At 40.3% G+C, this 27,758-nt stretch overlaps 1 protein-coding gene across 1 annotated transcript; it reads right to left on the reverse strand.

Annotated features, from left to right (window-relative positions):
• Positions 1-13,012: 13,012 nt before the first annotated feature.
• LOC131637958 (uncharacterized) lies at positions 13,013-26,659 on the reverse strand. The gene is made up of 5 exons (XM_058908524.1): positions 26,477-26,659; positions 25,850-26,392; positions 14,606-15,394; positions 13,587-14,534; positions 13,013-13,504 (listed from the first exon to the last, which is right to left on the reverse strand). Exons 1-5 carry the CDS (start codon positions 26,657-26,659, stop codon positions 13,013-13,015), a joined length of 2,955 nt encoding a protein of 984 aa, XP_058764507.1.
• Between the last annotated feature and the right edge of the window lie 1,099 nt (positions 26,660-27,758).

Genomic DNA, 27,758 nt, shown 5'->3' on the forward strand with positions numbered 1-27,758 from the left:
TCATCATCACCATGCATCCAAATCCAGAATGAATATCAAGCGAAGAAAGAGGAAGAACGCAAAGATTGGAGAGACGTCCATACCTGAGGATTCAGAGCATATTATTTGGATCTCTCGTTGTTACAATCAAATCGAAGGCGCATCGGAACAAAGTTGAGTTGAATCGGAGAAGTGAGGTGATGAGATAATGACACTGATTGAACGGAGAAGAGATGAGTGAGAGCGATTGATCGGCCGATGATACGAAATTGATCGGGGGAGAAGGATTCTCCGCCTCCGCCGTGCGCCATCGAGTTCATGTGGAAAGAAGAGGAGAAGAACTCTGAGAGTCACAAGTAATTTCTACCCTAATCCCATTTTGATTCTGTGTTTACGTTAATTGAGATTGTTAGGAAGATTAAGTGAGGTTAATATGAATAATCAGGATTAATTTGAGATTAAATGGAATAATGGCATGCTTAATGGGAATAAAGTCTGAATAATAAAAGTGTAGTTAAGCATGATTAAAATCTGATTCATGGACCCTAGATTAGTGGATTAAATCTGAATTAGAAAATCTGAAACAACATTGGGCCACTCACACGAATTGCTGTTGATACAACCCCCGGTAGCCCATCGCTCCACCATGTTTTTTTGGCTGAATTGCTGAAATTGTTAGAGAACAAAAAACTGTTTGGGCTCAATCCCTGGGCCTGCGCCCCATACTCCCTGCACTAGTATTTTCATATCAAACCCCCTGATCCATTGTTAATTCATGCTAGAACTTAGTTTTTTTTACATAGTTTTTCTCTATTTCTTTTAGATAATACAAAAACATGTGATCTCCTATTTTTGTTAGTTTTTGGATAGAAAATGTCATGAAAAATATTATGTTTGATTAAACTTTTTGCTTGATAAAAAGAGATAATAAAAACATGTAATATTTCTTTGTTAGATTTTAAATGCTTTTGTTACATAGTTTTGATCTATTATTTTTAGATGAAAATGTCATAAAAAACAATTTAATTTTGTTAGATTTTTGTTTAGAATTTAATTAGAACTTAATTGCTAGTATTTTCTATAGCATGCTTCCTTGTTACTACTGATTTGTTTGCTGAGATGTGCGAGATACTTCGAGAGAGAGAGCCTTCAATTGTGATTCGACTTGCTTTGTGTTCCACTTTATTTGTGGGACACGAATTCGTCTCCAGTGCGATTGATTTGAGTCGTGTTCCACTTTATTTGTGGGATACGAACTTCTTCCCGACGGGATTCATCTGATCTCTCATTCATTGAGATGTATATTCCTGCATTGTCTGGCTTGTGTTCTCTTGCAGGTTGCTTATGTGGTTATGCTCGACGCGTGCCACATGTCGCCTGTGATTTATTTTCACGACGACGCTTTCTGACTCGCTTTGCTTGATGATGGCTTACGCGAAGTATTCCGGACTTCTCTGCTTACGCTCGCTAGCTCATTACGGATTTGCTATCCGTTCGGTATCGTCTCCTTGTCCCTTTTATCGCTTTCTTGCATCATCCTTTAACATGAGAAGTAGGACCTAGACATTCATCTGGCCAAGCCCTCGAAAGAGGCTCTGTTTTTGTTGGTGTGTTTATATTTGTGCTTTGCGGCAGGGAGTCACGGTGTAATAAGTCCTATATGGCACTCCGTTAAGTCCTCTTGGAAGGCATGCGGAAAGGGTTAGCAATCAACCCCCACCCAGTCTCATCGAGTCTGTTCAGTATGCGCATGCTACGCGTGGCTTGCTTCTGAACCTGCACAAGATCTTGTTATCGAGTATGTCAGGAAAAGGGTTCATGCAGCCGGACCCCCGCCTTTCCTATAGCTCGCGTCGCTCGACGTTGATGCTCAGTGTACGCACGCACCGTTTTCCTTTCAGATCCGTGACGGCTTGGTTGCTGAGAGGGATCCCCTCCTCTTGTCTATGGTCCGATCATTTTCGCGAGGTCTAATGCTTTGTTGACTTGGGTTGAGTTGCTCCCCTTGGCTATGGCGGGACCGCTTTTCTACCATTCGGCCAGTGCCGTTGGTTTGTTTGCTTTACGAGCGGAGCTCGTTTGTGTGATATTATTGTTTGCTTTCGCCTTTCCCCCATAGGTTGTTAGTTTAGTTTAGACTTGTACCCTTTGTATGATAATATTAGGTAGCAAGCTTTTCCCCTTAGCTTAGGTCTTCCTCATGCATTCTTTAAAACACAAACCACACTCTTTGATTTTCTTTTCTTAAGAACTTGTTATTTCCGCTCCATTCCCAGCATAAGTCTCCAAAGGTCGAGCAGCGGAGTGCGAATGTAACTCGTTCACCTAAAAAATACAAAACAAACAGAAACTAGTTAGCCGAGCTACGGTAGCTCTGATTCTACAAAACAGATACGTAGGCAGCGGGGTAGGGCCCGTGCGAGCACAATCCTTTATTTTCCCTACATTATGCATTCATTCAAGTTCAGATTAGCGCAGTTTGCTTACACACCCATAGATTTAGACACATGCGTGGATACCATCGAGTACGATGGGCGCGTGGGGTGCTAACACCTTCCCCTCGCGTAACCGACTCCCTTACCCTTTTTCCTCTGGTCGTGAGACCGTTGTTCTGTTTTGTGGTTTGCTGGCATTCCCTTCCTTTTCAGGATAAATATGTTAGTGGCGACTCTATTAACTTTCGCATTTCGCGGTAGCGACAGCTGGCGATTCTGCTGGGGACGTCTCGACCTATTGCGGGTCCGTACTTAGCGAGTCGATCCTAGCGCTTGTGTGTTTATCTTTGGGTGTTTTATTGCTTTGCATATTTACCTGTTTGCATTGCATTCTATGTGCGCTTTTACTTTTCTGCATCATATTCTGGACTGTCTGGATCTCTGTCTGTTGGGTGGGTGTTACAAGAGGTAAAAGGCCCAATACCCAGGCTATGTGTGAACCATAGGAACCCTAGGATAGAGTGGGAGCATGGTTTATCTCGAGGTGTACGTCTCGGGATGGATTATGTGACCATGAGCAGAGTAGTGGTTTCAAACGGAGGTATTATCGTCACTCGCATTCGCGCTGTGATGATGCTTACCTTCGGGCGGACCGTATACTGCGTTTCATGACCTTACCTTGGCCGAACCTTTGGCTTTGTACTATGTGTGTTACCGGCAGTGCAGAATGCCTGGTGGGCGGCAACAAGCCCCACCACTTTGCATCATTCCATATTTACTTGTGAAAAATGATGTACAAAAAATAACTAGCATACATGTTCCTTCCATTTTCAAGGAATCATATCTTTAAGTCTCGTGTTGAGCTTTTCCACCTCTTATTTGCTAAAAAAATCAAAACACGAGGATTCCTTGGAAATCGAATGAACATGGCATTGCATTCATATCATGCATCTCATACATTTCATGCATAACAGACGTTCAGGATTGAGGATTTCTTATTCAGACTTGGTATTCTCTCCAGACTCACAAACTCGACTTGTTCTTATTGTTTGTTCGGAGATTATTCATGGAACAACTTTGTGGGGAAACAAACTCAGGGGGCACTTCATGGATCTCTTCCACAACCTTGCGGTTTCAGAAACTCCTCGTTAGCGGTTAATCTCTTTTTCTCTCGTGAACTCAAGGGGTATGTTCTTAGCAAAGACCGAAGAGGACTGAAAGGCAAATCTATCTGATTCTCATGTCTTATGCTCATTTGCTTCCACGCTTGCTTTATTTGCAACTGGTTAAGCTCCGCACTATGTGGATGTCTACAGACTCCCTGCTTGACGATGAAATTAGGTGTGAGTTTTATTCTGGGGAATCTGGTCGTGATGTTAAGATCTACAAGTCTTTGAAATTGCTTGGGGCTCCCGCACGAGGGATAAGCAAGAAATTGTCTATCTTGAGCATTGCACCATTTGCATTGCTCGAATCCCTAAAGCACTTACAAAATTCCGTGTGACTGTGCCAGAATCTGCTGCCAGACAGTAATCAAGAGGGATCTGCAAAGGCACCTCTCATTCTCAAGGTTCTGTTTCATATCCAGAGTCACCTCCTTCTCACGGAGTTTCCTTTTCAGCAACCATTGCTTGTCAACAGAGACGGAAAGAGTATAAGAAGCAAGCCGATGTAATCCTAATACCTTATGTCAAGTTGCTTCATGCTTTGGGTGTTTCTCATCACAGATAGCTCTCCTGATTTCGATGACAATACTCGGTGTTTTCCATTCTCGGGGAACCTGATCATAATGTCAAGTCTTACAAGTTGTTGAGGTACAAAGAGTCCAGGACTTGCTCGATACAAAGATGTTTGAGTTTACTCATAATGGCTCTTACCAGTAAATCCCATTTCATCTGCTGCAAGTAGAACATTTGTTCTTCCTAGAGGAAGTAACTCATGAGAATCACTTGCAATTGGTACTGCCAGGGGTTTCCTTCCCAACAGCCGTTGTGTTTTCTAAGTGATGTCTTTGATGGCCAAGTGGCAGAGGATATTGTTGTTCGCTGATAGTAATACAAGTTTCCTCCATTCATAATGGTGTTTTCTATTTCAGCAGCTACATTTAGGGCTCCCGACCGAGGGATAAGCAAGACTCCGTGTTCTTGAGTTCGCATCATTGGCAGCTCAAATCCCTAAAGCATTCACAAACTCCATTCGCTGTTGTTTAGGGCTCCCGACCGAGGGATAAGCAAGACGCCTTGTATCTTGAGTTTGTGCACCACTGGCACATCTCAAATCCCTAAAAACTGAGCACTTACAACTATTGTATGGCCTCGCCGAAATCTTCTTTCGGGAAGTAATCTAAAGTGTTTTACAGGAACATATGCTAGTTCTTGGTGTGTTTTCCACTCTGGGGGCACTTGGTTATCTGATTGAAGACTGTAACTCATTCGGAGACAAGGTTCAAGACCTGATTGACTCAAAGGCTATCACATTCGCACTTGAGGGCCAGAATTGAAGTTCTCCTCCGACTCAGCGGATCTTTTGAAGCAATAAGTCCATACGGAGAGGATCTCCTCAACATTGGCAATTCCTAATTCATCATGCATGTTCATGTTTAAGCTTCCTTGTTTTGTGCAATACTGTTTGTATGTAAAACTTGTTTGTTTTTGAACTATAATCATAATGCATTGGATATGTTTCTTTGAAAAAATCCATTCGCTTTTGCTCTTATATGTTTTTCTATGCTTTTGTGGTACTCAACTCTTGTTAACAAAGCATGATAACTCCGAAGGGAGGATGATGAACATAATACCAATAACCTCAAATGGTATGCTTTTGAGTAAAACCCTGTTGATGATGTACAAGCATTGTTTCAAATTCCCAAACACTGGAGATATAAGGGAGTGAAACCCTCGATAACCCCTCTGAGCCTTCGAAGTAGGAGTTTCTTTTCTCAAAATAAAAAACCCTCACATTCAACCCAGGGGCGGGTAGTATTCAGTTAACCTGATCGAGCATTCAAATTTCATCAGGAGTACGCATCTAAGGATATAACAATGGTTATCCTTCAACAGATTGAGGAAAGTCAAACCCACAACGGTTATCCCTCACCTCAGGAGGTTGAGACATCATGATTATCCCTCATATCAAGAGGTCGAGACCAACATCAAAGCCGCTGTGGTTTATCCCTCACATCAGGAGGTCAAAATATGACGATACCACAATGGTAATTCTTCATCGATCAAGGACTCAGGCAGTCACAATCACTTCCAACAAATCTGAGATTCAGGATCACACGACTTGTTCAAAAAAAAAGAGAAAAAAAAAGAATGAAGAAAAAAAGAAAAAGCCCGCTAAGTCAACAACTTGAAAATAAATGACTTAGGCAAAAGTTAGGGCATCCCGCTGGACTTCCATATCAAAATTCAAAAGAATTTGTCCAGGCAAAAGTTAGGGAAACAAAAAGCAAAGTGAAAGCAAAAGAAGGATTACAAAATAAGAATCCTCGTCAAAAGAACAAAGTCGTGTGATCAGACACCAAAAATGAAAGGTAAAGTGATTGTCGTGTCCAGAAGACCTCATTGACTCCTCAATCATTTCCAAACTCCTCTTGAAAGATGAATGTTCATGTCAAGTTAACTGAACGTAGGACTGGAGAACATCACGAAGGGGGTGGGCACCAAATAATTTGAGCCTAAAAATCTTTTTTTCTAAAAAAAAACCGTGAACCTGGCCACGTTACAACCCCTGAAAGTCCTAACTGAAGCATGGGTTAATTCGAAAGTAGACTATACACGAGAATACGGTAAGCTGACTCCTAGGAGATCCGCTAAACGCTTGAGTTGGTATCACACCATCTTTGTTTTAAAAAAAATCGATGTTACGATATCCTTTCAAAAAGTTTCTTTAAACTTCAAGACAAACATACTCTTTGCATTAGAATTATATTTCTCATAATAAACATTCTTTGCATATGAACAAGTGCTTGACATCAAGGAAGCTTCTATCATGAACTTCAGATGAACAGTTTTATCCTCCTGAAGGACAGGTTGTCTTCCAAACTCCGTTGAGCCGAGGCAGTAATATTTCAAAGTCTGATCACCCTCAGGGGCACAAAAGTGTTTGATTACTCTATTGAGTAAGTTTTCAATCAATCTGAGGCAATCAGGTCAAGATTCGAAGAATCTCTCAAATTTCTAAGCAATCAGGGGCATTCATCCAAGCGTAGCTGAAGCTACCTCCAACACAGGCCATGCAGAGGCAAGGTTTCGAAGTTTATGATACTGGAGCAAATCAGCTATGATAGCTCATGATACGAGTCTCTTCAAAGTCCTTACAGGCTGGGGAAAAGCAGTTTGCATTGGCATTTTCTCCTCATCAGGGAGGTGATCAGTTTAAGTTCGGGTGTGAGCTAAACAATTTTGAACTTGAAGACCGTCGAGAAGTCAGGGTCGTCATCCTTAACATTGATCTGAGACTGTAAGCCCATTACTTGTTGGCATCTTTACAATCATACGAATATGCAGAACACTATGAAAGCCAATACCTGTTTGGTCCCTTTGAAGTCAACACTTGATTGACCCTTTAAGCCCACTTCCTGGTGGTATTCTCTTGGAAAATCAATGCCTGTTTGATGCTCTGGCCGATACTTGTTTGGTGTTCTAATCATTGCTTGCCTATCAACTCATTGAAACCATTTCCTGTTTGGAAAGTTTCAAGCCCATATGTCTGTCAATTTGTTACTCTTGCATTTTCCCATCGTGGGTGAGCATTGTTATTCTTTGCCATGTGAGGAGATCCCGTGAAGATGTCATGCTATAACCTGAGGCATTTTCATCTGTATATCTCGCATGAACATCCTTTCGAGTACATCATGTCAGCGCGTTGGCGGATCTAGCCAAGTGAGAGATCTTCATTTCCCAGCTGAGTGCATTCAGACGAGGTTTTCTTTGTTCTAAGATTCTCATTTCCTCAGCAAAGCACATCTCAATGTAATCTTCGTGCTTCAGAAGCCTTATTCCCCGGTGGAATGTCTTCTCCCCAGTTGAATCATGATTGATTGGTATCTGATTCCCCAGTAAGCTCTTAATGAGGTTCCTTTCCCGAGTGCCTCATTTCCCCTAGTAGAGCGCTTCTCTCTCCATCAGATTGACCTGTTTTCCCCAGGAGAGTCATCTTATTCCCCAGTGGAGTTATCTCAACAAGAGGTTCCTATGCCATGTTCCTTATCCCCAGCGGATCTCTTATCTCCTCAGCGGATCGCTATGCAAAAGTATTCATCTTCCCCACTGAGTCTTTCCTTAGCAAAGATTCACATGCATCCTCAGCAGAATCTGTTTCCTTCAAGGATTTCCCCAGCGGAATGCGTTCTACACAAGCAAGTTGGTTACTCCCCATCAGAGTTGTTTCCATGACTTGCCCTTATCGCCACATCTCCAGAGTGTCGAGAGTTTGCTTCTCCAGTGAAGTTTTCAGGGTGTTCCCCAAGCAGTTAATTGGGATGTTCATATCCCCAAGCAGGATTTATTCCTCAAACAGAGCTCGCATCCAGATTTGATCGTCTCCAGCAGATTTCTGATCCATCTTTGTCAGCTCACAGTTGTGACTTCTAGTCATTCATGTTGTCCTCCCCACATAGTTCTATACTCTCTACAGGACTGCTTCAGCAATTCAGTGCTCCTCCGTTGTTTCCCTAAGCAGCGTCTGAACCATGCATCATTTGCATAACATTCTCAAAAGCGTATAGCGTCTTCCTTCTCGGAAACGTTATTCCATACACATTCATACATGCATCATGCATAAGTCATATCATATCTGTTTCTTTCTGCAGGAAAGTTATCAAGATACAAATGCCTCCCAGAGAGCAACTCGCCTAATCATTACAGGCGCTTATCCTGATGTCTAAATCAGAAGAAGTTTGTCTCCCTCTCCCTGACATTGTCAGACCAGATGAAAGGCATGCTTATTCCCGATGTCCCCAGATCGGTTGAAGATATCTGTTCCTATCCTAATATCCAGATTAGTTGAAGGAACCGCCTCCGGATCTCCCGAGATCTTCCGAAGGAGCTAGCCCACTGATGCCTCAGATCAGTTGGAGATATCTCCTGATGATTTACTTCATCAGAAGAGGACTGTCTATTATTCCTGATATCGCCGGGTCAGTTGAAGACACTCCTATTCCCGATGTCCCCAGATCGGTTGAGGATATTTGTTCTTATCCTGAAATTCTGTTTAGTTGAAAGAACCGCCTCCGGATCTCTAAGATCTTCCGAAGGAGCAAGCCCTCTGATGCCTCAGATCAGTCGGAAATATCCATTCCCTGACGATTTAGTTCGTTCAGAAGAAGATATGTCTGCTCAGTCCTGATGTCCCCAGATCAGTTGAAGACAATCTTGATTCCCGATGCCCCCAGATCGGTTGAGGAGGTCCATTTTCTTCCTGATGCCCCCAGATTAGTAGAAGGCACAATCCTGATGTTTCCGATCAGTTGAGGACTTCCACCCACCTGACGATTTATTTTCGTCGGAAGAAGACTTGCTTGCTCAGTCCTGATGTCCCCAGATCAGTTGAAAGCATTCTTTAAAATTCCCGATCCCCCAGATCGGTTGAGGATATCCATTTTCTTCCTGATGTCCCCAGATCAGTAGAAGGCACAATCCCGATGTTTCCGATCAGTTGAGGATATCCACCCACCTGACAATTTATTTTCGCCAGAAGAAGACATGTCTGTTCAGTCCTGATGTCCCCAGATCAGTTGAAGACATTCTTATTTCCGATATTCAGATCGGCCAAAGACGTCTATTTTGCTTTGATACACAGATCAACCGAAGATGTCGACCTTCTCTTGGTGCCCAGACCAATTGAAGTTTTTCCCTCAGCAATGGGGTTGCCTGTTCCTTCTTATCGCAAGTTGGAGCTACTTAATTATCCAGGTCAATTGAAGTTTTTTCTCCCTGCTTGTGGGGTGGTACATTCCTTCTTATTGCAAGATGGAATCTTCTATTGATCAAGAGCGCAAATTTTCGAGTTCATTCTGGTATTCAATCTCCTTCCACCTCAACGGTTCGAAACTTTCGTTTCTCACTCGTCAGGTTCAAGAAGTTTGAATAGGGGCAGCTGTTGCACCCCAAAATTTGCCCTCTTTCTCTGTGCTATAAGTTATCAATGACGTTTATTTTGTCAATCAAAAATAAAAAAATAATGAAGAGTTTCTCATCTGAGTGTTTGAGTTTGTTGAAATCCAACCGAGGTTAATTGGATTGTATGTTGAGGTTGCTTTTATGCTTCAAGTTAAATTCATCTTCAAAGATTGTTCAAGGCGCCATTATACTTTCAATTAAACAAGTTTGGTCTGAGTTAAGGAATTGAGATTGAATTAGGGCCATATTGATTCGAGGGCAAATTTGATTTGATTATCTAATTGATTCTATTTTGCAAATTTCATCCAAGACACTTTTATTCATCAAGGTATCATTGTGCTTTCTTTCAAATTGATTGGTTGCTTGAAATGCAAATCATTTGTGGTTTTGGAATCGAAGACAAGTTTTCGTTAGATTGAAGATTTGAATTGATTAAAAACCACTTATGGCCATGAGTTCTTAATGTGCAGGTTTAGTCAGATTAAGATAGTATTGAATTGCTTGGAGTCCCGATTATAAAAGCAAAACCCATTCAAATTTTATCCGAATTCATCACAAAATTCCTTCAAAACTCATTTCAATATAATATTCATCCACTATTCCATTCATTACAAAAATTACAACCAAAAATAAAAACCATAAATTCAGTCCACAGTTTATACTTCTTCAGGTCAAGTCAACTTGTAAACTTCAAATCTGGCCGTGAACTCCAAGCAGCACTATGCCTTCGCCGTAAACCCAAACAGATCCGAAACTTGATGAATAAAGCTATCATATGCTCAACCTGCATTAAAGGGCAAATCCGGCCGAAACCAATTTCAAACAAAATCCTACAAAACCGCAGCCCTGCATCCATCCAACCAACACAAGAAAACCGGTTCAGCAGAGAGTAGAGAAATGGATATAACAGAAAAATGAAAAGAATCAGAAAGAAGGGAGAAGAGGAAAATGTAACAAACTTGTAACAGAAAAAGCTCTCGATCTTTTCTCCCATCTTCTTCATCGTTCAACAATTCTGATATTCTCTTCAACCTTACTCTCTTCATCTTCTTCTTGACCTCTCCAAGATTCAATCTCAGAAATCTCAAATTCTTCATCAACAGAACTTTCCTCATCTCTTCAATCTTCACCTCATAACAGAGACCTCACCTCATGAAACGGAGAACGGAATTCAAAACCTCTCTCCATTGAATCAATAACAGAAAGGGGAAGAAAAATTGATAAGAGAAAAAGGGTAACGTAACTGAATTTTCAGAGGGAAGAAATCTGTAACAGAAAACCTGTAACCGAATTTCAGAACCTCTCTCTTCCTTCAATCTTCACTCTCTCGAATCACCATTCTTCAACCTCTTCTTCAATCATCAATTCATCTCAACTTCAATCCTCTCTTGCTACCCGCACGATCTCAGATCTCTGCTTCAATCTTCACAAACATCATTCCGATTTCTATTGAATCTTCATCACCTCACGCTTCACAATAATAACCTCGACACCTCGTCACTGATCTCCATCACGTTTCATCATTAATCTTCAAAAATTAGCAATTCTGGAATAACATCATCATCACCATGCATCCAAATCCAGAATGAATATCAAGCGAAGAAAGAGGAAGAACGCAAAGATTGGAGAGACGTCCATACCTGAGGATTCGGAGCATATTATTTGGATCTCTCGTTGTTACAATCAAATCGAAGGCGCATCGGAACAAAGTTAAGTTGAATCGGAGAAGTGAGGTGATGAGATAATGACACTGATTGAACGAAGAAGAGATGAGTGAGAGAGATTGATCAGCCGGTGATACGAAATTGATCGGAGGAGAAGGATTCTCCGCCTCCGCCGTGCGCCGTCGAGTTCATGTGGAAAGAAGAGGAGAAGAACTCTGAGAGTCACAAGTAATTTCTACCCTAATCCCATTTTGATTCTGTGTTTACATTAATTGAGATTGTTAGGAAGATTAAGTGAGGTTAATATGAATAATCAGGATTAATTTGAGATTAAATGGAATAATGGCATGCTTAATGGGAGTAAAGTCTGAATAATAAAAGTGTAGTTAAGCATGATTAAAATCTGATTCATGGACCCTAGATTAGTGGATTAAATCTGAATTAGAAAATCTGAAACAACATTGGGCTACTCACACGAATTGCTGTTGATGCAACCCCCGGTAGCCCATCGCTCCACCATGTTTTTTTGGCTGAATTGCTGAAATTGTTAGAGAACAAAAAACTGTTTGGGCTCAATCCCTGGGCCTGCGCCCCATACTCCCTGCACTAGTATTTTCATATCAAACCCCCTGATCCATTGTTAATTCATGCTAGAACTTAGTTTTTTGGGTTAAATAGTGTTCACCCCCTGCCAAATAAGCGATATTCGGTTTTCCCCCTTATTAAAAAAAATTTTAGCCTTTGCCCCTTAACAAATAAAGATTCTCCAGAGGGAAACCTTAATGAGGGAGATTCCATCAGAAATGCCTACGTGTAATGGATCTTCTGGCTTATGTGGCATGGTTGTGACACGGTGGCAGTGTCTCCCTCTATAATTTGGGATTTAGGGTTCACGATGTCATCTCATTCTGATTTTCTTCCATTCTTGCTCCTTCAATTTCTTCAGGGCCAATCGTGGGTGGTTTTATTCCCAAATTTTAGGGTTACGCTATCTCTTCTTCTTGATTCCAGTTGCTTCATCCTCTCGTCGTTCATACTGTCACCTGTGGAAATGGAAACCAGTAAAAGTATCGGTAGCTGCAATTCCTACACCTCCAACGTGAATTTCAAGATCCCCACATGTGGATGCAGTCGTCCCATGAAGATGTGGGTAGCCAAGACGTCCAAGAATCGCGGACGGAAATTCTGGAAGTGCAAGAATGCAGGAGTAAGGTTTTAGGTATTTCATTTTTTTGTTAAATGGGTTTACTGAACATTGAATAAGATTGCTGTTTTGTAATTGTTGCAGATGGAGAATAGTTGTGATTTTTTTATTTGGGATGACGAAATCAGCAGTTCGGAACATTTATGCAAGGACTGTGAATTGGCAAATATGAAGGTTAAGTTGATGGAAGGAATTCTGGAAAAAACCAAATTGAAGCAGGCTGTTTTGAAGAGAAGCATTTCCCATCTGAAAGTGGCATTGTTTATGTCCTGGTTTTTGTTTGGTGTAATGTACACATATATGTAATGAAATGAATTCATATTTGAGACAAAAGATGTAACTGACAGTTATATGCAATGTAATGTGTTTTGGTTGTTCAATTAATGTGATTTAGTATGAATCATTAAATTCTTATAATTTGTTGAAAAATTTGGTTGATAATGTAGAATAAAATTACTTAACAGACAAAATGGATAACAAAAGGACAACCATTGTACCAACATTGTACCAAAATACATCATCATTGTACCTCCAAAAAAAGCACATAAACAAAATATTGAAGTTCACTAGCATTATACATAACTAGGACTTATACATAATCATGACTTAATAGTTCTTCTTCAATTTCTTCTTCCCACGCCTTGACTCATCATTGTTATCTTCATCAGTCACTGATATTGGTTGTTCAGAGCTAGCACCTGGGCCAGTTATTGGTTTTTTAAACCAGAACAACTTCTGTCTTTCACTTGTCCTCCTATTGATTGGCTTGGTAGGTGACATCTTTTTCTTACCTCTCCTTTGTGAGGTTCCATCCACAGCAGAGCATTGGGTAGAGTTAAACTCTGGCAGGCTTGAGATCACATCATCAGTGATATCTCCAAAAAAATCAGTTTGATGTGCATCAGTTTGAACTCCATCTGTTGCAGCAGTTTGGACTCCATCAGTTGCAGCAGTTTGGGCCACATCAGTTGCACCAGACTCAGCTCCATGAGTTGCATCAGTTTGAACTCCATCTGTTGCAGCAGTTTGGGCTACATCAGTTGCACCAGACTCAGCTCCATGAGTCGCAGCAGTTTGAGCATCCAACTTAACCTTTTTCTACATGAATGAAGAACAGCATTTGTTAATTTCATATACAGGTTGAAAAAACATTTTGAGTTGTGATAGGGATTAGACATACCTTTCTTTTAAGTGCATTAGGATTCTGAGTTGTGCTTTTGCAAGTTTGAGCATTGTGACCAAATTTGTCACAAATGGTGCACCTATAAGACACACCTGGTAATCTCCTTCTTCTAGCACCTTCTTCTCCATACTCCCTAATCCTTAATTTCTTAGGCCTGCCAGGACCTCTCTTGTACATGGGGGGCATTATTGGATCAGCTTCTACCTCAGGCCACATTTCTTCACCATTTATTGGACTTATAGGAAAACTATAACATATGGCATACTTGTCCCTATGATAGCAACTGTCTACAAAATCTTCTGGATTCTGTTGTCTGAAAGATAGAGCAGCAATAGCATGTCTACAAGGGATGCCAACTAGCTCCCAGAAATTACAAGTACAACTTCTCTTAGCAATGTCAACTATAAACTTCTGACCATTATATGAATGATTCACCTCAAAGGTCTCTTCCATTGCCCAAGTGGGCAACCAGTGCCCACTTAGCATGACTTCTTTATCAAGCCTCTTCCTAGGTATTGGCATTACTTTATGAGGCCATTTTTTTAGTTTGGCTGATGAGGCAGAACATCTATTCATCAAGTACAGCCTAATCCACTCACACATGGTCAAAATAGGTTTGTCTCTTACACTTAAAATGGTAGCATTAAATGATTCAGATATGTTATTCATTACTACATCACATTTAGGGTAAAAGGAAAAAGCATGCTTACACCATGACTTTGGAGGAACACCCATTAACCATGTCCAGGCATCAAGATCTATCAACTTCAATTCATTCATCTTTTGTAACCAGCCTTGGTAGTAAGTGGCTTTTGTAGCCTCCATCATTAGATCTCTAATGAGTGCACCCCCTCCAAATTTTTTCTTGAAATTGGCATATAGATGCCTTAAACAAACCCTGTGCTCAATTCTTTCAAACATCTCTTCAAAGACTGCAACAAGACCCTGCAAGTTGAATTACATTAGTAACACACAACAATAACTATAGAGGTTGACAAAAGTCTCATGAAACATACCTTTTGTTGGTCTGATATGAACACATATCTATTGCTCTGGCCCACATCATTCATCAACAGCTCCAAGAACCACTTCCAGCTTTCTTTTGTTTCTGTCTCCACAACCCCAAAAGCAAGTGGAAAATACTGATCATTAGGGTCCCTCCCTACAGCAATTAGCAACTGACCACCATACTTTGTTTTAAGATGGCAGCCATCCACTCCCACAAAGGGCCTACATCCATTAATGAAACCCTTTTTACATCCCTCAAAGCAGAAATAGAAGCAACCAAATCTTGGTGGGATTGTTGGATTAGGCCTTTCAACAGTTATAGCCAAAGTGTTTCCAGGGCTGGCCCTTAATAACTCTGCAGCATACCTTCTCAATATTGCATATTTCCTATCTGCATCTCCCTCCAACATCTTCTTGGCTATGAGTTTTACTTTCCAAGCCCTACAAACAGTTATACCTACAGAGTAATTTTGCCTCAGATCTTGTATAATATCAGTGATTCTGACATCCTGTGAGGTCTGCATCTTCTTCAAAACAATCTTAGCCACCCACCTTGAATTTGCAGATTTATTGTCTAAAACCCTAGCACAAGTGTGTTTGTCTACAATGGTTTTTATAGCAAATGTCCTCTTGTGGCCCACTTTGGAGCATAGCATTAAAAACCCACAACTGGCCCTGCACACCACCCTAACCCTATCGCTTTCATTTTTGACAAAAGTAATTTGTCTCCCATTTAATACAGACCATTCACGTATGGCATACCTAAATTCATCTAGGGAGTTGAATTCCATACCCCACTGAAATTTAAAATCCTTATTTAAATGCTCCTTTTTGAACTTTTCAAACTTTTGGACTTTAGCTTTCTCACTATTGTCGCACGCTCGTGAAAATGTGAACAGAGTCGCCACCAATATATTTATCCCATAAGGGGAAGGAATATCAGAAAACCTAAGATGGATAAGAACGAGGTCTTTCGACCAGAGATAGGGTACGGGAGTCGGTTACGCAAGGGGAAGGTGCTAGCACCCCTCACGCCCATCGTACTCGATGGTATCCACCTATGTTTGTTGCTATCTAAAGGGTGTATAAATCTAAAGCTTAATTACTAAGGGAATGCATGCAAATGAAAGAAGAAGAAACACGGGGAAAAAAGGTTTATAAATAATTGTGCTCGCTTAGGCCCCGCGACCTAATGCCTACGTATCCTTTTCAGGAATCAGAGCGCCGTAGTTCGGCTCTTTAGTTTTGTTTGTTTTTGTGTTTTTTAGTGGACGAAGTTACATTCGCACTCCGCTGCTCGACCTCTGGAGTTTTAAGCTGGGAATGGAGCAGAAATAACGTGTCCGATTAAAGAATGCCTCGGAGGCGAGATAAAGAAGAGAGTTTGAGCGTTTCGAGGAAATCCCTTAGGCAAGGGAAACTCGAGTTACTCTTTGGTTTGTGTTTTTTTAGAAGTTGGGAACTTACGCCTGAATGGGACCCTTAAGCAAGGGAGATCCAAGCACTCGAACATTCCCTTAAGCAAGGGATGTTTCAAGGTTCCATTCCCTTTTTAAGAATTTTCACTTTGATTATTAATGTTTTAAGTGTTTTCTTTGTATTTTTTATGGGGATTTTTATTCAAGTATTTATTAATGTTTTATGGTTGTAAAAGAAAAAAGAAATGAAAATAGGGAACTAGTTCTAATTTCTAAATCTATGTTGTGGATATTCTAAAAGAAAAATAGGGAGGAAAAAGCAATTAAATGGATTAAAACCAACATCAAGGACCAAGGGCATTTTAGACATTTCACAATGGAAAATATTCACAAAACAATTAGAAAATCACACAAACTATAAAGGAAATTAATCACAAACAATTTCATTTTTTATTTAATAGAGAAATTAATTTGAATTAATAAAGAAGACTATTATCTATTTATGGTTTTTTTTTTTGTATGAAAAACTATTTATTAAAATTCTACAAAAATGCTAATTAAAAGTCACTTAAAAGAAATTTAAAAAAAACTAGTTGGTAGGAAAATTATTTTTGTTGTTTTTTATCTAAAAGAAAAAAAACAATTAATCAATCAAAGAGAATAAAAAAAACTATTTTTATTACCTAGTTTGGTGAGGGAGGAGAGAGAGAGAGTAGAGAGAGAGAGAAGGGGGGGAGAGAGAGAGTAGAGAGAGAGAAGGGGGAGAGAGAGAGAGAGAGAGAGGGGGAGAGAGAGTTTGAACGTTTCAAGTGGCACCCTTAAGCAAGGGAGACTCAAGTTGTTCCTCTCTTTTTTTTTTCTCCTTTTATGTGAATGTATGTGCTTCTATTTATATTGCCAATGATTGGATTGTGATTTGGATTCTTGAATGTGGGACTTGAAAAATGTAGTTTGCAACACACCTTTTCCATTTCTCCAATGTGGGACTTGCACCATCACCTTTTTTCATTTTTTCAATGTGGGACTCTAACTTGTGTTGTATGTTGCAATTGCTCTTTTTCTTCATGCTATGGTGCTCACTTTAGACACTTATATCTCAAGCCATGGGTGGTCAAATGATGCAAGAATGGTGTCATATCAAAGAGGGCATGGGATAGAACAAGATTGGTGTTGAAAATATCTCAGGATAAGGCTTAGAAATATGAGAAAAATGGCCTTGAACTCATGCAACCATCACTGCACACGCCCAGCAGCATGCAGTCCCGTGCGTATGGCCAAATTGTGACTCTGCGAGGGTGGTACTTTGAGCCTCTCTATCTCGATCAATACATGTCCAAAATCAGTGATACTGGTCTCATTGGATAGAGGACATGGCAAAGAATAGTTTAGAACTGGGCTTGTTTAAGATAGAGACTTGTGGAGGGAGAAAGAGGCCTTGACATTTGGCCCGCCACGTGTTTGCTGAAATGCGTTGCGTGCCCAGAATTCTGTGTCATGGCTGCCTGCAGAGTTTGGTCAGGGTTGGGGCACCACTTTGAAGGCTTGTATCTCACTCAATATTTGTCCAATTGTCCCAATTCTTGTTTCAATGGATAGAGGAGATGGCAAGGAAGAGATTGATACCAAGTTTGCATTCATAGCACTTCTGTAGAGCTCTAAAAATGGCTGGAGATTTGGCACGCCATGTGTTTGTTAAAATGCCGGGTCATGACCTGCCTTGTGACCTGGATTGTGCCTTGATTTAAATGAGTTTTCAGAAACTCCACACCACTTCAACTCTTCATACAAGCTTCAAATAAAAAAGTGTCCAACTACAAAGTTATTCTCCTCCATGAGAGGAACAACTTTGATGTTGGAAATTTCTCCGAAAAATGCCGTTTGCCACGTGTAATTCAGTGCTGAAGTGGACTGCCCAACAAGATTCGAAACACCCAAAATTTTTCTAAGTGTTGAAAATGTCCTTTTTTGTCATTTTTTCTATTTTTGGCAGCTTTTTGTCAAACTCCCGATTTTATCCATTCTTTGACTTTTCTTGCCCGATTTTCCACCAAAAGTCAATATTTGAATAATTCCTCTGATTCTGACCCAAAAGTCAACTGTTCCGATTTTTCCGACTATTGATGAAATTCCCGATTAAACCTCTTCCAATCGAATCCAATCAAACAAACCCCTCCACAAGGTCAGCATGAGAAGTTTTCCACACATAGGAGCCATTCCCGATTAAATGTTGACCAGAAAGTCAACTGGTTGACTTTGGTCAAAGAAACCCTGATTTAACGAACCAGATGATTTGCAAGCTTGCACTCTTCAATCAATGTCCTGATTCGAAGCAGAGAGACACCCCAATCTAGGAGGACTTCAATGAACATAGAGCCACATGATTATACCTCAGTCTTCCTTGTTCTCCGATCAAACTTCTTTGCAATAGAGCTCTTTCTTTGCTAGCCTTTTGAATAGTACCAATGATACGACTGCATGAATGTGAGTTATGACCTAAGTGATGTATGTACATGAACCATAAGCCATATGAGTAGGGTAAGACAAATTTGGGGTATGACAGCTGCCCCTATTTAATCGTCTTAAACCTGAGAGCGAGATTGGCGCTAGCCTTTCAAGCATTCAAGGTAGAAGAAGATTAATTACCAAGTAAACCTGAAAATTTGTCTTATGATGAGATGTGATCCACTGGGGATAAGATGATGTCAAATCCACTAAGGAAAACTGCGTCAATTCTGGATCGAACGAAGTAACCCTGGGTTAGGAATGAAGTGGAATTCAACTCTGGGTTGAGTGGGAAAAAGACAGAAGACAACCATCAACTCTGGGTTGAGTGGAAAAAAGAGAAGGGTCAACTCTGGGTTGAGTAAAAGATAACCGTCAACTCTGGGTTGAGTGGGAAAAGAAACAAGAAGAAATATCCGTCAACTCTGGGTGAGAGGGAAAGAAACAAGACAACCATTAACTCTGGGTTGAGTGGGAAAAAGATAAGCATCAACTCTGGGTTGAATAAAAGACAAACATCAACTCTGGGTTGAATAAAAGGTGACCGTCAACTCTGAGTGAGTGGGAAAGAAACAAGACAACCATCAACTCTGGGTTGAATAAAAGATAACCGTCAACTCTGGGTTGAGTGGGAAAAAGAAAAGATATATCCGTCAACTCTGGGTTGAGTGGGAAGAGACAAGAAATAACTGTCAACTCTGGGCTGAGTGGGAAAGAAAGACAAGGATCAACTCTGGGTTGAATAAAAGATAACCGTCAACTCTGGGTTGAGTGGGAAAGAAAGACAAGGATCAACTCTGGGTTGAATAAAAGGTGACCGTCAACTCTGAGTGAGTGGGAAAGAAACAAGACAACCATCAACTCTGGGTTGAGTGGGAAAAAGATAAGCATCAACTCTGGGTTGAATAAAAGACAAACATCAACTCTGGGTTGAATAAAAGGTGACCGTCAACTCTGGGTGAGTGGGGAAAAGGTAAGGGTCAACTCTGGGTTGAATAAAGGAAGACCGTCAACTCTGGGTGAGTGGGAAAAGATAATTAACTCGGGGTTAAAAGATGAAAGGAAGGTCAACTCTAGGTTGAACACAAAGACACCAACTCTGGGTTGAAGCAAGATGAACATGATTGAGTTGAGGAGATGACACCACAATGGTAACTCTGAGTGCCCCAGTGGAATATCAATTGATTGCTTGTAGAGAACCCATCTGATGAGTAACTTGGCTTATGCTTCACATGCAAATGTTTGATTTATTTGTGCACTTCTGGAAATGCAATGCAAGGGATTCTATATGCAGTGTACTGATGCATTGTTCAGGGTTTCTGCTTTGATGTGGAATAGATTAGGTGGAGTTTTGAAACTCTGCTTGATTCAAGATGGGGTGGATGGCCCTGCTTTGTTGATGATCGGATCATGCGGGTGAAATGATAATGAAAATGCAATGATATGCATGATGATTGTATGATTATGAGTGCAATGATTGTCTCCAAGATACCAGGAGTGGATGGAGTATGCCCTTGTGGAAGGTTGTTGCTTGAAGGACAACACTTGTGAAGGTGAGGTGTTTAGTTTGACTCCTCGACACTTGTCTTGATATCTGACACTTGCTTGGGGATGGAAGAAAGAATTGTCACTAGCTTGCCCCAGCTTGTATGACCTTTTGAGATAGAATTTTGACATGCTTGAATCATGGAGATGTGCAATGGTCTGCCCCAGTGTGGATGAAGGGATGAATGCCCCAGATTGGAAGGAACTCTTCCACCAGATGGGTGCTTCAGAGACTTGCTTTGTGGATGACCAACCTTTGCCCTTGTAAGATTACTCGATTGGAATTTCAATGTTGGACTTTCCTTGGTATCAAGCATTTACTTTCTGATTAGAGACAAATCTGTTTTGCAAGGGATAATGAGAAATGCGATGCACATGTTAATCTCAAAGAAAAAGTTTTATTTGTCAAAATGTTGTATTGATACTAACACAAGTGACACAGCAACATTAGGAGTCAGTTTTGACATGATTTATAGTTTGTATGCTTTCGGAACGAACCCTGCTTCAATTAGGACTTTTGAGGGTTGTAACGTGGTCGGGTTCACGGTTTAGGAAACAAAGGATAAAGGCTCAAGTTCTACTTAACCCACCCCTTCTTCGTGATGTTCTCCAGTCCTACGTTCAGCTAGTTCGACACGAGTATTCGCCTTTCAGGAAGGATTGTGATGGATGAGGATCCTTTATGGCTTTGATGGAGGTGGCAGTCACCTTTTGGTGCTTTCGTTGATGATTGTAACAACTTGTCCCTTGGAGGATTTTTGTTCTTATTCTTTTCTTTTGCTTTCCCTAACTTTTGCCTGGACAGAAAGTTTCTTTTGATTTTGGCTTTCGTTGTCCAGCGGAATATGCCCTAATTTTTGCCTAAGTCAATTGCTTCAAAGCTATTCATTTCCTTTCTTTTTGACTTAGCGGGCTACTATTTCTTCCCTTTTTTTTATTCATAATTTTCTTTTCATTCTTTTTTGTCTCGTTCGGGAACAAGTTGTATGACTTTGGTGATTGACTTGATGAAAAGGTTGTGACTGCCTTCTTCCCAGTGAATGAGAAACATCCATTGTGGATTGTGCTCTTCTGCTTTGTTGTGAGATATGATATATGATTGATCCTTTGATGGAATACCTGAAAGTTGAGCGCTCGGTCGCACTAACTGAATACTACCCTGCCCCTGGTTAAGATTGAGGGTTTTGTATATCTGAAAAGAAACTACTACTCCTTAGGCTCAAAGGGGTTGACGAAGGTTTCACTCCCTTATAACTCCAGTGTTTGGGAATTGAAACAATGCCTGTACATCGTCAGTAGGATCTTTGTTCCAAAAGCATACAATTAGTAGTTTATGTGTTTTTGATTTTCATCATTCTCCTTTTTCAGTTGCTTAAGACAAATGAGTTGAATATCAATGAACATAATGACAAAGATGAAATGATTTGAGAAAAACATGTATATTGCATTATTTTTATTTATTAAAACAGAATGAGTTTCTTACAATGAATAGTACTTGATAACAACAAAAGTAATACAAGTGAAAAGTGCTTGAGAAATCTATACAATGGCAAGTTTGGCCTTATTTTGATGCAAATGAAATGTTCTCTGACAAACACAAAGTCTTTAGGCTCCATTGGTGGAAGGTGCCCCCTTTAGGGGGCATGGAGTTTTCTGATGGTAGCTTGATCTTATTTGTAATTCCCCATGATTCTTCTTCTGCGGGCTCTTGTCAGATATCGGTGTGGAGGAATTGTCTTGACTGATCTGATGGAGAGGAAGAGTGGTAAGAGTCTTGGTAGCCAGGGATGCACATGCATGTATGCAAAAATGTTAATGAAGATGCAAATGTATCATAAATCAGGATCAAGGATCAAGGCCTCTTGGATAACAGCTTCTTATGGTCAATAAGATATGGTCGAATCCTCCAGATTCAGAGGTTCGACGCTGCTTTCTGGATAAATAGCTTGTGCATAAGTCAAATATGGTCGAACCCTCCAGATTCAGAGGTTCGACGTTGATTCTGATAGATAACTGATGTAGAACTTCTGTATAAGTCAAATGTCCCAGGATCAAAGGTTTGACATCTTTTATTGAATAGCAGAAATCCGGGTATGATGGAGGTCAAGTTTCCTGTCCCACCACAATCTCACGGGTATGTAGTCTAGACACGGACAAGTGGTCCCTAATGGTCACCAGGGTCTACAGTTCCCATGGGGTACAAAGTGTTTGAGGCAACAAGCGTGCCAGACACAGTGTTCCATGAAAGAACCTCGCCCAGTTGTGGTACCCCATGTCAAGCTCGATCGTAGCAAGGGCTACGGGAGTCGACATGAGCATCCACGCTAATCCTATGTGTCACTGGCCTGGGTAGTGGGCCTTTTACCTCATACAAACCCCCCACCTGCAAAACAGAACAGAAGACCCCAGGGAACACAAAATATAATCCATATGCATGTGTGCAAACAGAAATAAACATGATATGCAGGCAAAGAATAAGCATGCAAACATATATACAAGGTATAGACATAAAACAAGTAAACACCCAGTAAATAAACAAACAAACGCAGGCTAGGATCGACTCGCTAAGAATGGACCCGCAATAGGTCTAGCAACATCCCCAGCAGAGTCGCCAGCTGTCGCACGCTCGCGAAAATGAACAGAGTCGCCACCAATATATTTATCCCATAAGGGAAAGGAATATCAGAAAACCTAAGATGGATAAGAACGAGGTCTTTCGACCAGAGATAGGGTACGGGAGTCGGTTATGCAAGGGGAAGGTGCTAGCACCCCTCACGCCCATCGTGCTCGATGGTATCCACCTATGTTTGTTGCTATCTAAAGGGTGTATAAATCTAAAGCTTAATTACTAAGGGAATGCATGCAAATGAAAGAAGAAGAAACACGGGGAAAAAAGGTTTATAAATAATTGTGCTCGCTTAGGCCCCGCGACCTAATGCCTACGTATCCTTTTCAGGAATCAGAGCGCCGTAGTTCGGCTCTTTAGTTTTGTTTGTTTTTGTGTTTTTTAGTGGACGAAGTTACATTCGCACTCCGCTGCTCGACCTCTGGAGTCTTAAGCTGGGAATGGAGCGGAAATAACGTGTCCGATTAAAGAATGCCTTGGAGGCGAGATAAAGAAGAGAGTTTGAGCGTTTCGAGGAAATCCCTTAGGCAAGGGAAACTCGAGTTACTCTTTGGTTTGTGTTTTTTTAGAAGTTGGGAACTTACGCCTGAATGGGACCCTTAAGCAAGGGAGATCCAAGCACTCGAACATTCCCTTAAGCAAGGGATGTTTCAAGGTTCCATTCCCTTTTTAAGAATTTTCACTTTGATTATTAATGTTTTAAGTGTTTTCTTTGTATTTTTTATGGGGATTTTTATTCAAGTATTTATTAATGTTTTATGGTTGTAAAAGAAAAAAGAAATGAAAATAGGGAACTAGTTCTAATTTCTAAATCTATGTTGTGGATATTCTAAAAGAAAAATAGGGAGGAAAAAGCAATTAAATGGATTAAAACCAACATCAAGGACCAAGGGCATTTTAGACATTTCACAATGGAAAATATTCACAAAACAATTAGAAAATCACACAAACTATAAAGGAAATTAATCACAAACAATTTCATTTTTTATTTAATAGAGAAATTAATTTGAATTAATAAAGAAGACTATTATCTATTTATGGTTTTTTTTTTGTATGAAAAACTATTTATTAAAATTCTACAAAAATGCTAATTAAAAGTCACTTAAAAGAAATTTAAAAAAACTAGTTGGTAGGAAAATTATTTTTGTTGTTTTTTATCTAAAAGAAAAAAAACAATTAATCAATCAAAGAGAATAAAAAAAACTATTTTTATTACCTAGTTTGGTGAGGGAGGAGAGAGAGAGAGTAGAGAGAGAGAGAGAAGGGGGAGAGAGAGAGAGTAGAGAGAGAGAAGGGGGGAGAGAGAGAGAGAGAGAGAGAGAGAGAGAGAGAGAGGGGGAGAGAGAGAGGGGGAGAGAGAGTTTGAACGTTTCAAGTGGCACCCTTAAGCAAGAGAGACTCAAGTTGTTCCTCTTTTTTTTTTCTCCTTTTATGTGAATGTATGTGCTTCTATTTATATTGCCAATGATTGGATTGTGATTTGGATTCTTGAATGTGGGACTTGAAAAATGTAGTTTGCAACACACCTTTTCCATTTCTCCAATGTGGGACTTGCACCATCACCTTTTTTCATTTTTTCAATGTGGGACTCTAACTTGTGTTGTATTTGCTCTTTTTCTTCATGCTATGGTGCTCACTTTAGACACTTATATCTCAAGCCATGGGTGGTCAAATGATGCAAGAATGGTGTCATATCAAAGAGGGCATGGGATAGAACAAGATTGGTGTTGAAAATATCTCAGGATAAGGCTTAGAAATATGAGAAAAATGGCCTTGAACTCATGCAACCATCACTGCACACGCCCAGCAGCATGCAGTCCCGTGCGTATGGCCAAATTGTGACTCTGCGAGGGTGGTACTTTGAGCCTCTCTATCTCGATCAATACATGTCCAAAATCAGTGATACTGGTCTCATTGGATAGAGGACATGGCAAAGAATAGTTTAGAACTGGGCTTGTTTAAGATAGAGACTTGTGGAGGGAGAAAGAGGCCTTGACATTTGGCCCGCCACGTGTTTGCTGAAATGCGTTGCGTGCCCAGAATTCTGTGTCATGGCTGCCTGCAGAGTTTGGTCAGGGTTGGGGCACCACTTTGAAGGCTTGTATCTCACTCAATATTTGTCCAATTGTCCCAATTCTTGTTTCAATTGATAGAGGAGATGGCAAGGAAGAGATTGATACCAAGTTTGCATTCATAGCACTTCTGTAGAGCTCTAAAAATGGCTGGAGATTTGGCACGCCATGTGTTTGTTAAAATGCCGGGTCATGACCTGCCTTGTGACCTGGATTGTGCCTTGATTTAAATGAGTTTTCAGAAACTCCACACCACTTCAACTCTTCATACAAGCTTCAAATAAAAAAGTGTCCAACTATAAAGTTATTCTCCTCCATGAGAGGAACAACTTTGATGTTGGAAATTTCTCCGAAAAATGCCGTTTGCCACGTGTAATTCAGTGCTGAAGTGGACTGCCCAACAAGATTCGAAACACCCAAAATTTTTCTAAGTGTTGAAAATTGCCTTTTTTGTCATTTTTTCTATTTTTGGCAGCTTTTTGTCAAACTCCCGATTTTATCCATTCTTTGACTTTTCTTGCCCGATTTTCCACCAAAAGTCAATATTTGAATAATTCCTCTGATTCTGACCCAAAAGTCAACTGTTCCGATTTTTCCGACTATTGATGAAATTCCCGATTAAACCTCTTCCAATCGAATCCAATCAAACAAACCCCTCCACAAGGTCAGCATGAGAAGTTTTCCACACATAGGAGCCATTCCCGATTAAATGTTGACCAGAAAGTCAACTGGTTGACTTTGGTCAAAGAAACCCTGATTTAACGAACCAGATGATTTGCAAGCTTGCACTCTTCAATCAATGTCCTGATTCGAAGCAGAGAGACACCCCAATCTAGGAGGACTTCAATGAACATAGAGCCACATGATTATACCTCAGTCTTCCTTGTTCTCCGATCAAACTTCTTTGCAATAGAGCTCTTTCTTTGCTAGCCTTTTGAATAGTACCAATGATACGACTGCATGAATGTGAGTTATGACCTAAGTGATGTATGTACATGAACCATAAGCCATATGAGTAGGGTAGGACAAATTTGGGGTATGACAACTATCAGACAAATCAGGATCAGAACTTTCCAACTCATCACTAACATATTCATCTTCCTCGCAAGGTTTCTCTTTACTAACACTAACATATTCAGCAACTTTTGGGACCTCTTTCTGTGGTAAACTTATATCTATCCCCTCAAAACCATCAACAAGCGCAGTGGCCCTCTCATCTTCACTATCACCTAGCCCCTCAACCTCGTCTTCATCACTTCCTTCCATCTCACCAACCTCATTAACACACCTAGGAAGTCTTACGGTTGCTCCAATATCTACAACATCATGCTCTATAAAAAGTTCCCCGTCAATTCGATTCACACAGTTATATGCAGCAAAGTCATAACAATCATCATCCTTTCTAATCTGAAAATAATCTTCACATATTTCACGAATTAGAGTCCAGATTCTATATGTCCCTTCACAGTAACCCCAACCCATCACCAACCTATGTATACTATCCAAGGTAAACTCTTCTAAACGGAGTCCCGAAACTAACGACGATATACCACCTCTATAAATCGTACGACCGTCGTTCAGAAACACAAACTCCCCACCATATTGGATTATAGCACTGAACTTATCGTTAAACTGAAATCAGAATAATCATACATTACAAAAACCCAGCATTGATACTAATCTTAACTGAAAAAACGAAAGACTAGGTACACATACCTCCTCATCACGAACGGAGGTTCCTCCTTCTTCGTTCTTGTTTGCATGCCTGACTTTCTTCTCCGTCTTGGACTTTACCGCCTCCTGCTCCTTTTTCTTCCTTTGCTTGGACTGTGACGGCGGTTTGTTGGCCTTTGACGGTGGCGGAACATTTTTCTTACACGCACGCTTCTTCTTCCCCATTTCAAGTTTCTAACAATGTTAAACCCTAAAATTGCAAGGGGGATTATGTATATAAGGATGAAGAAATATGAGGAGACACTGCCACCGTGTCACAACCATGCCACATAAGCCAGAAGATCCATCACACGTAGGCATTTCTGCTGGAATCTCCCTCATTAAGGTTTCCCTCTGGAGAATCTTTATTTGTTAAGGGGCAAAGGCTAAATTTTTTTTTAATGAGGGGGAAAACCGAATATCGCTTATTTGGCAGGGGGTGAACACTATTTAACCCTAGTTTTTTTTACATAGTTTTTCTCTATTTCCTTTAGATAATACAAAAACATGTGATCTCCTATTTTTGTTAGTTTTTGGATAGAAAATGTCATGAAAAATATTATGTTTGATTAAACTTTTTGCTTGATAAAAAGAGATAATATAAACATGTAATATTTCTTTGTTACATTTTAAATGCTTTTGTTACATAGTTTTGTTTTATTATTTTTAGATGAAAATGTCATAAAAAACAATTTAATTTTGTTAGATTTTTGTTTAGGATTTAATTAGAACTTAATTGCTAGTATTTTCTATAGCATGCTTCCTTGTTACTACTGATTTGTTTGCTGAGATGTGCGAGATACTTCGAGAGAGAGAGCCTTCAATTGTGATTCGACTTGCTTTGTGTTCCACTTTATTTGTGGGACACGGATTCGTCTCCAGTGCGATTGATTTGAGTCGTGTTCCACTTTATTTGTGGGATATGAACTTCTTCTCGACGGGATTCATCTGATCTCTCATTCATTGAGATGTATATTCCTGCATTGTCTGGCTTGTGTTCCCTTGCAGGTTGCTTATGTGGTTATGCTCGATGCGTGCCACATGTCGCTTGTGATTTATTTTCACGACGACGCTTTCTGACTCGCTTTGCTTGATGATGGCTTACGCGAAGTATTCCGGACTTCTCTGCTTATGCTCGCTAGCTCATTACGGATTTGCTATCCGTTCGGTATCGTCTCCTTGTCCCTTTTATCGCTTTCTTGCATCATCCTTTAACATGAGAAGTAGGACCTAGACATTCATCTGGCCAAGCCCTCGAAAGAGGCTCTGTTTTTGTTGGTGTGTT

Source organism: Vicia villosa, unplaced genomic scaffold, assembly GCF_029867415.1.
Source record: "Vicia villosa cultivar HV-30 ecotype Madison, WI unplaced genomic scaffold, Vvil1.0 ctg.002121F_1_1, whole genome shotgun sequence".
Lineage (NCBI taxonomy): Eukaryota > Viridiplantae > Streptophyta > Magnoliopsida > Fabales > Fabaceae > Vicia > Vicia villosa.

What these genes read in the sequence shown, in the direction of transcription:
- LOC131637958 (XM_058908524.1), bottom strand. Translation starts at nt 26,659, where the DNA reads ATGGGGAAGAAGAAGCGTGCGTGTAAGAAAAATGTTCCGCCACCGTCA. An exon ending in TCATATCAGACCAACAAAAG is followed by an intron (nt 14,535 to 14,605) that starts GTATGTTTCATG and finishes TTCAACTTGCAG; the next exon opens with GGTCTTGTTGCAGTCTTTGA. An exon ending in CTAATGCACTTAAAAGAAAG is followed by an intron (nt 13,505 to 13,586) that starts GTATGTCTAATC and finishes TCATTCATGTAG; the next exon opens with AAAAAGGTTAAGTTGGATGC.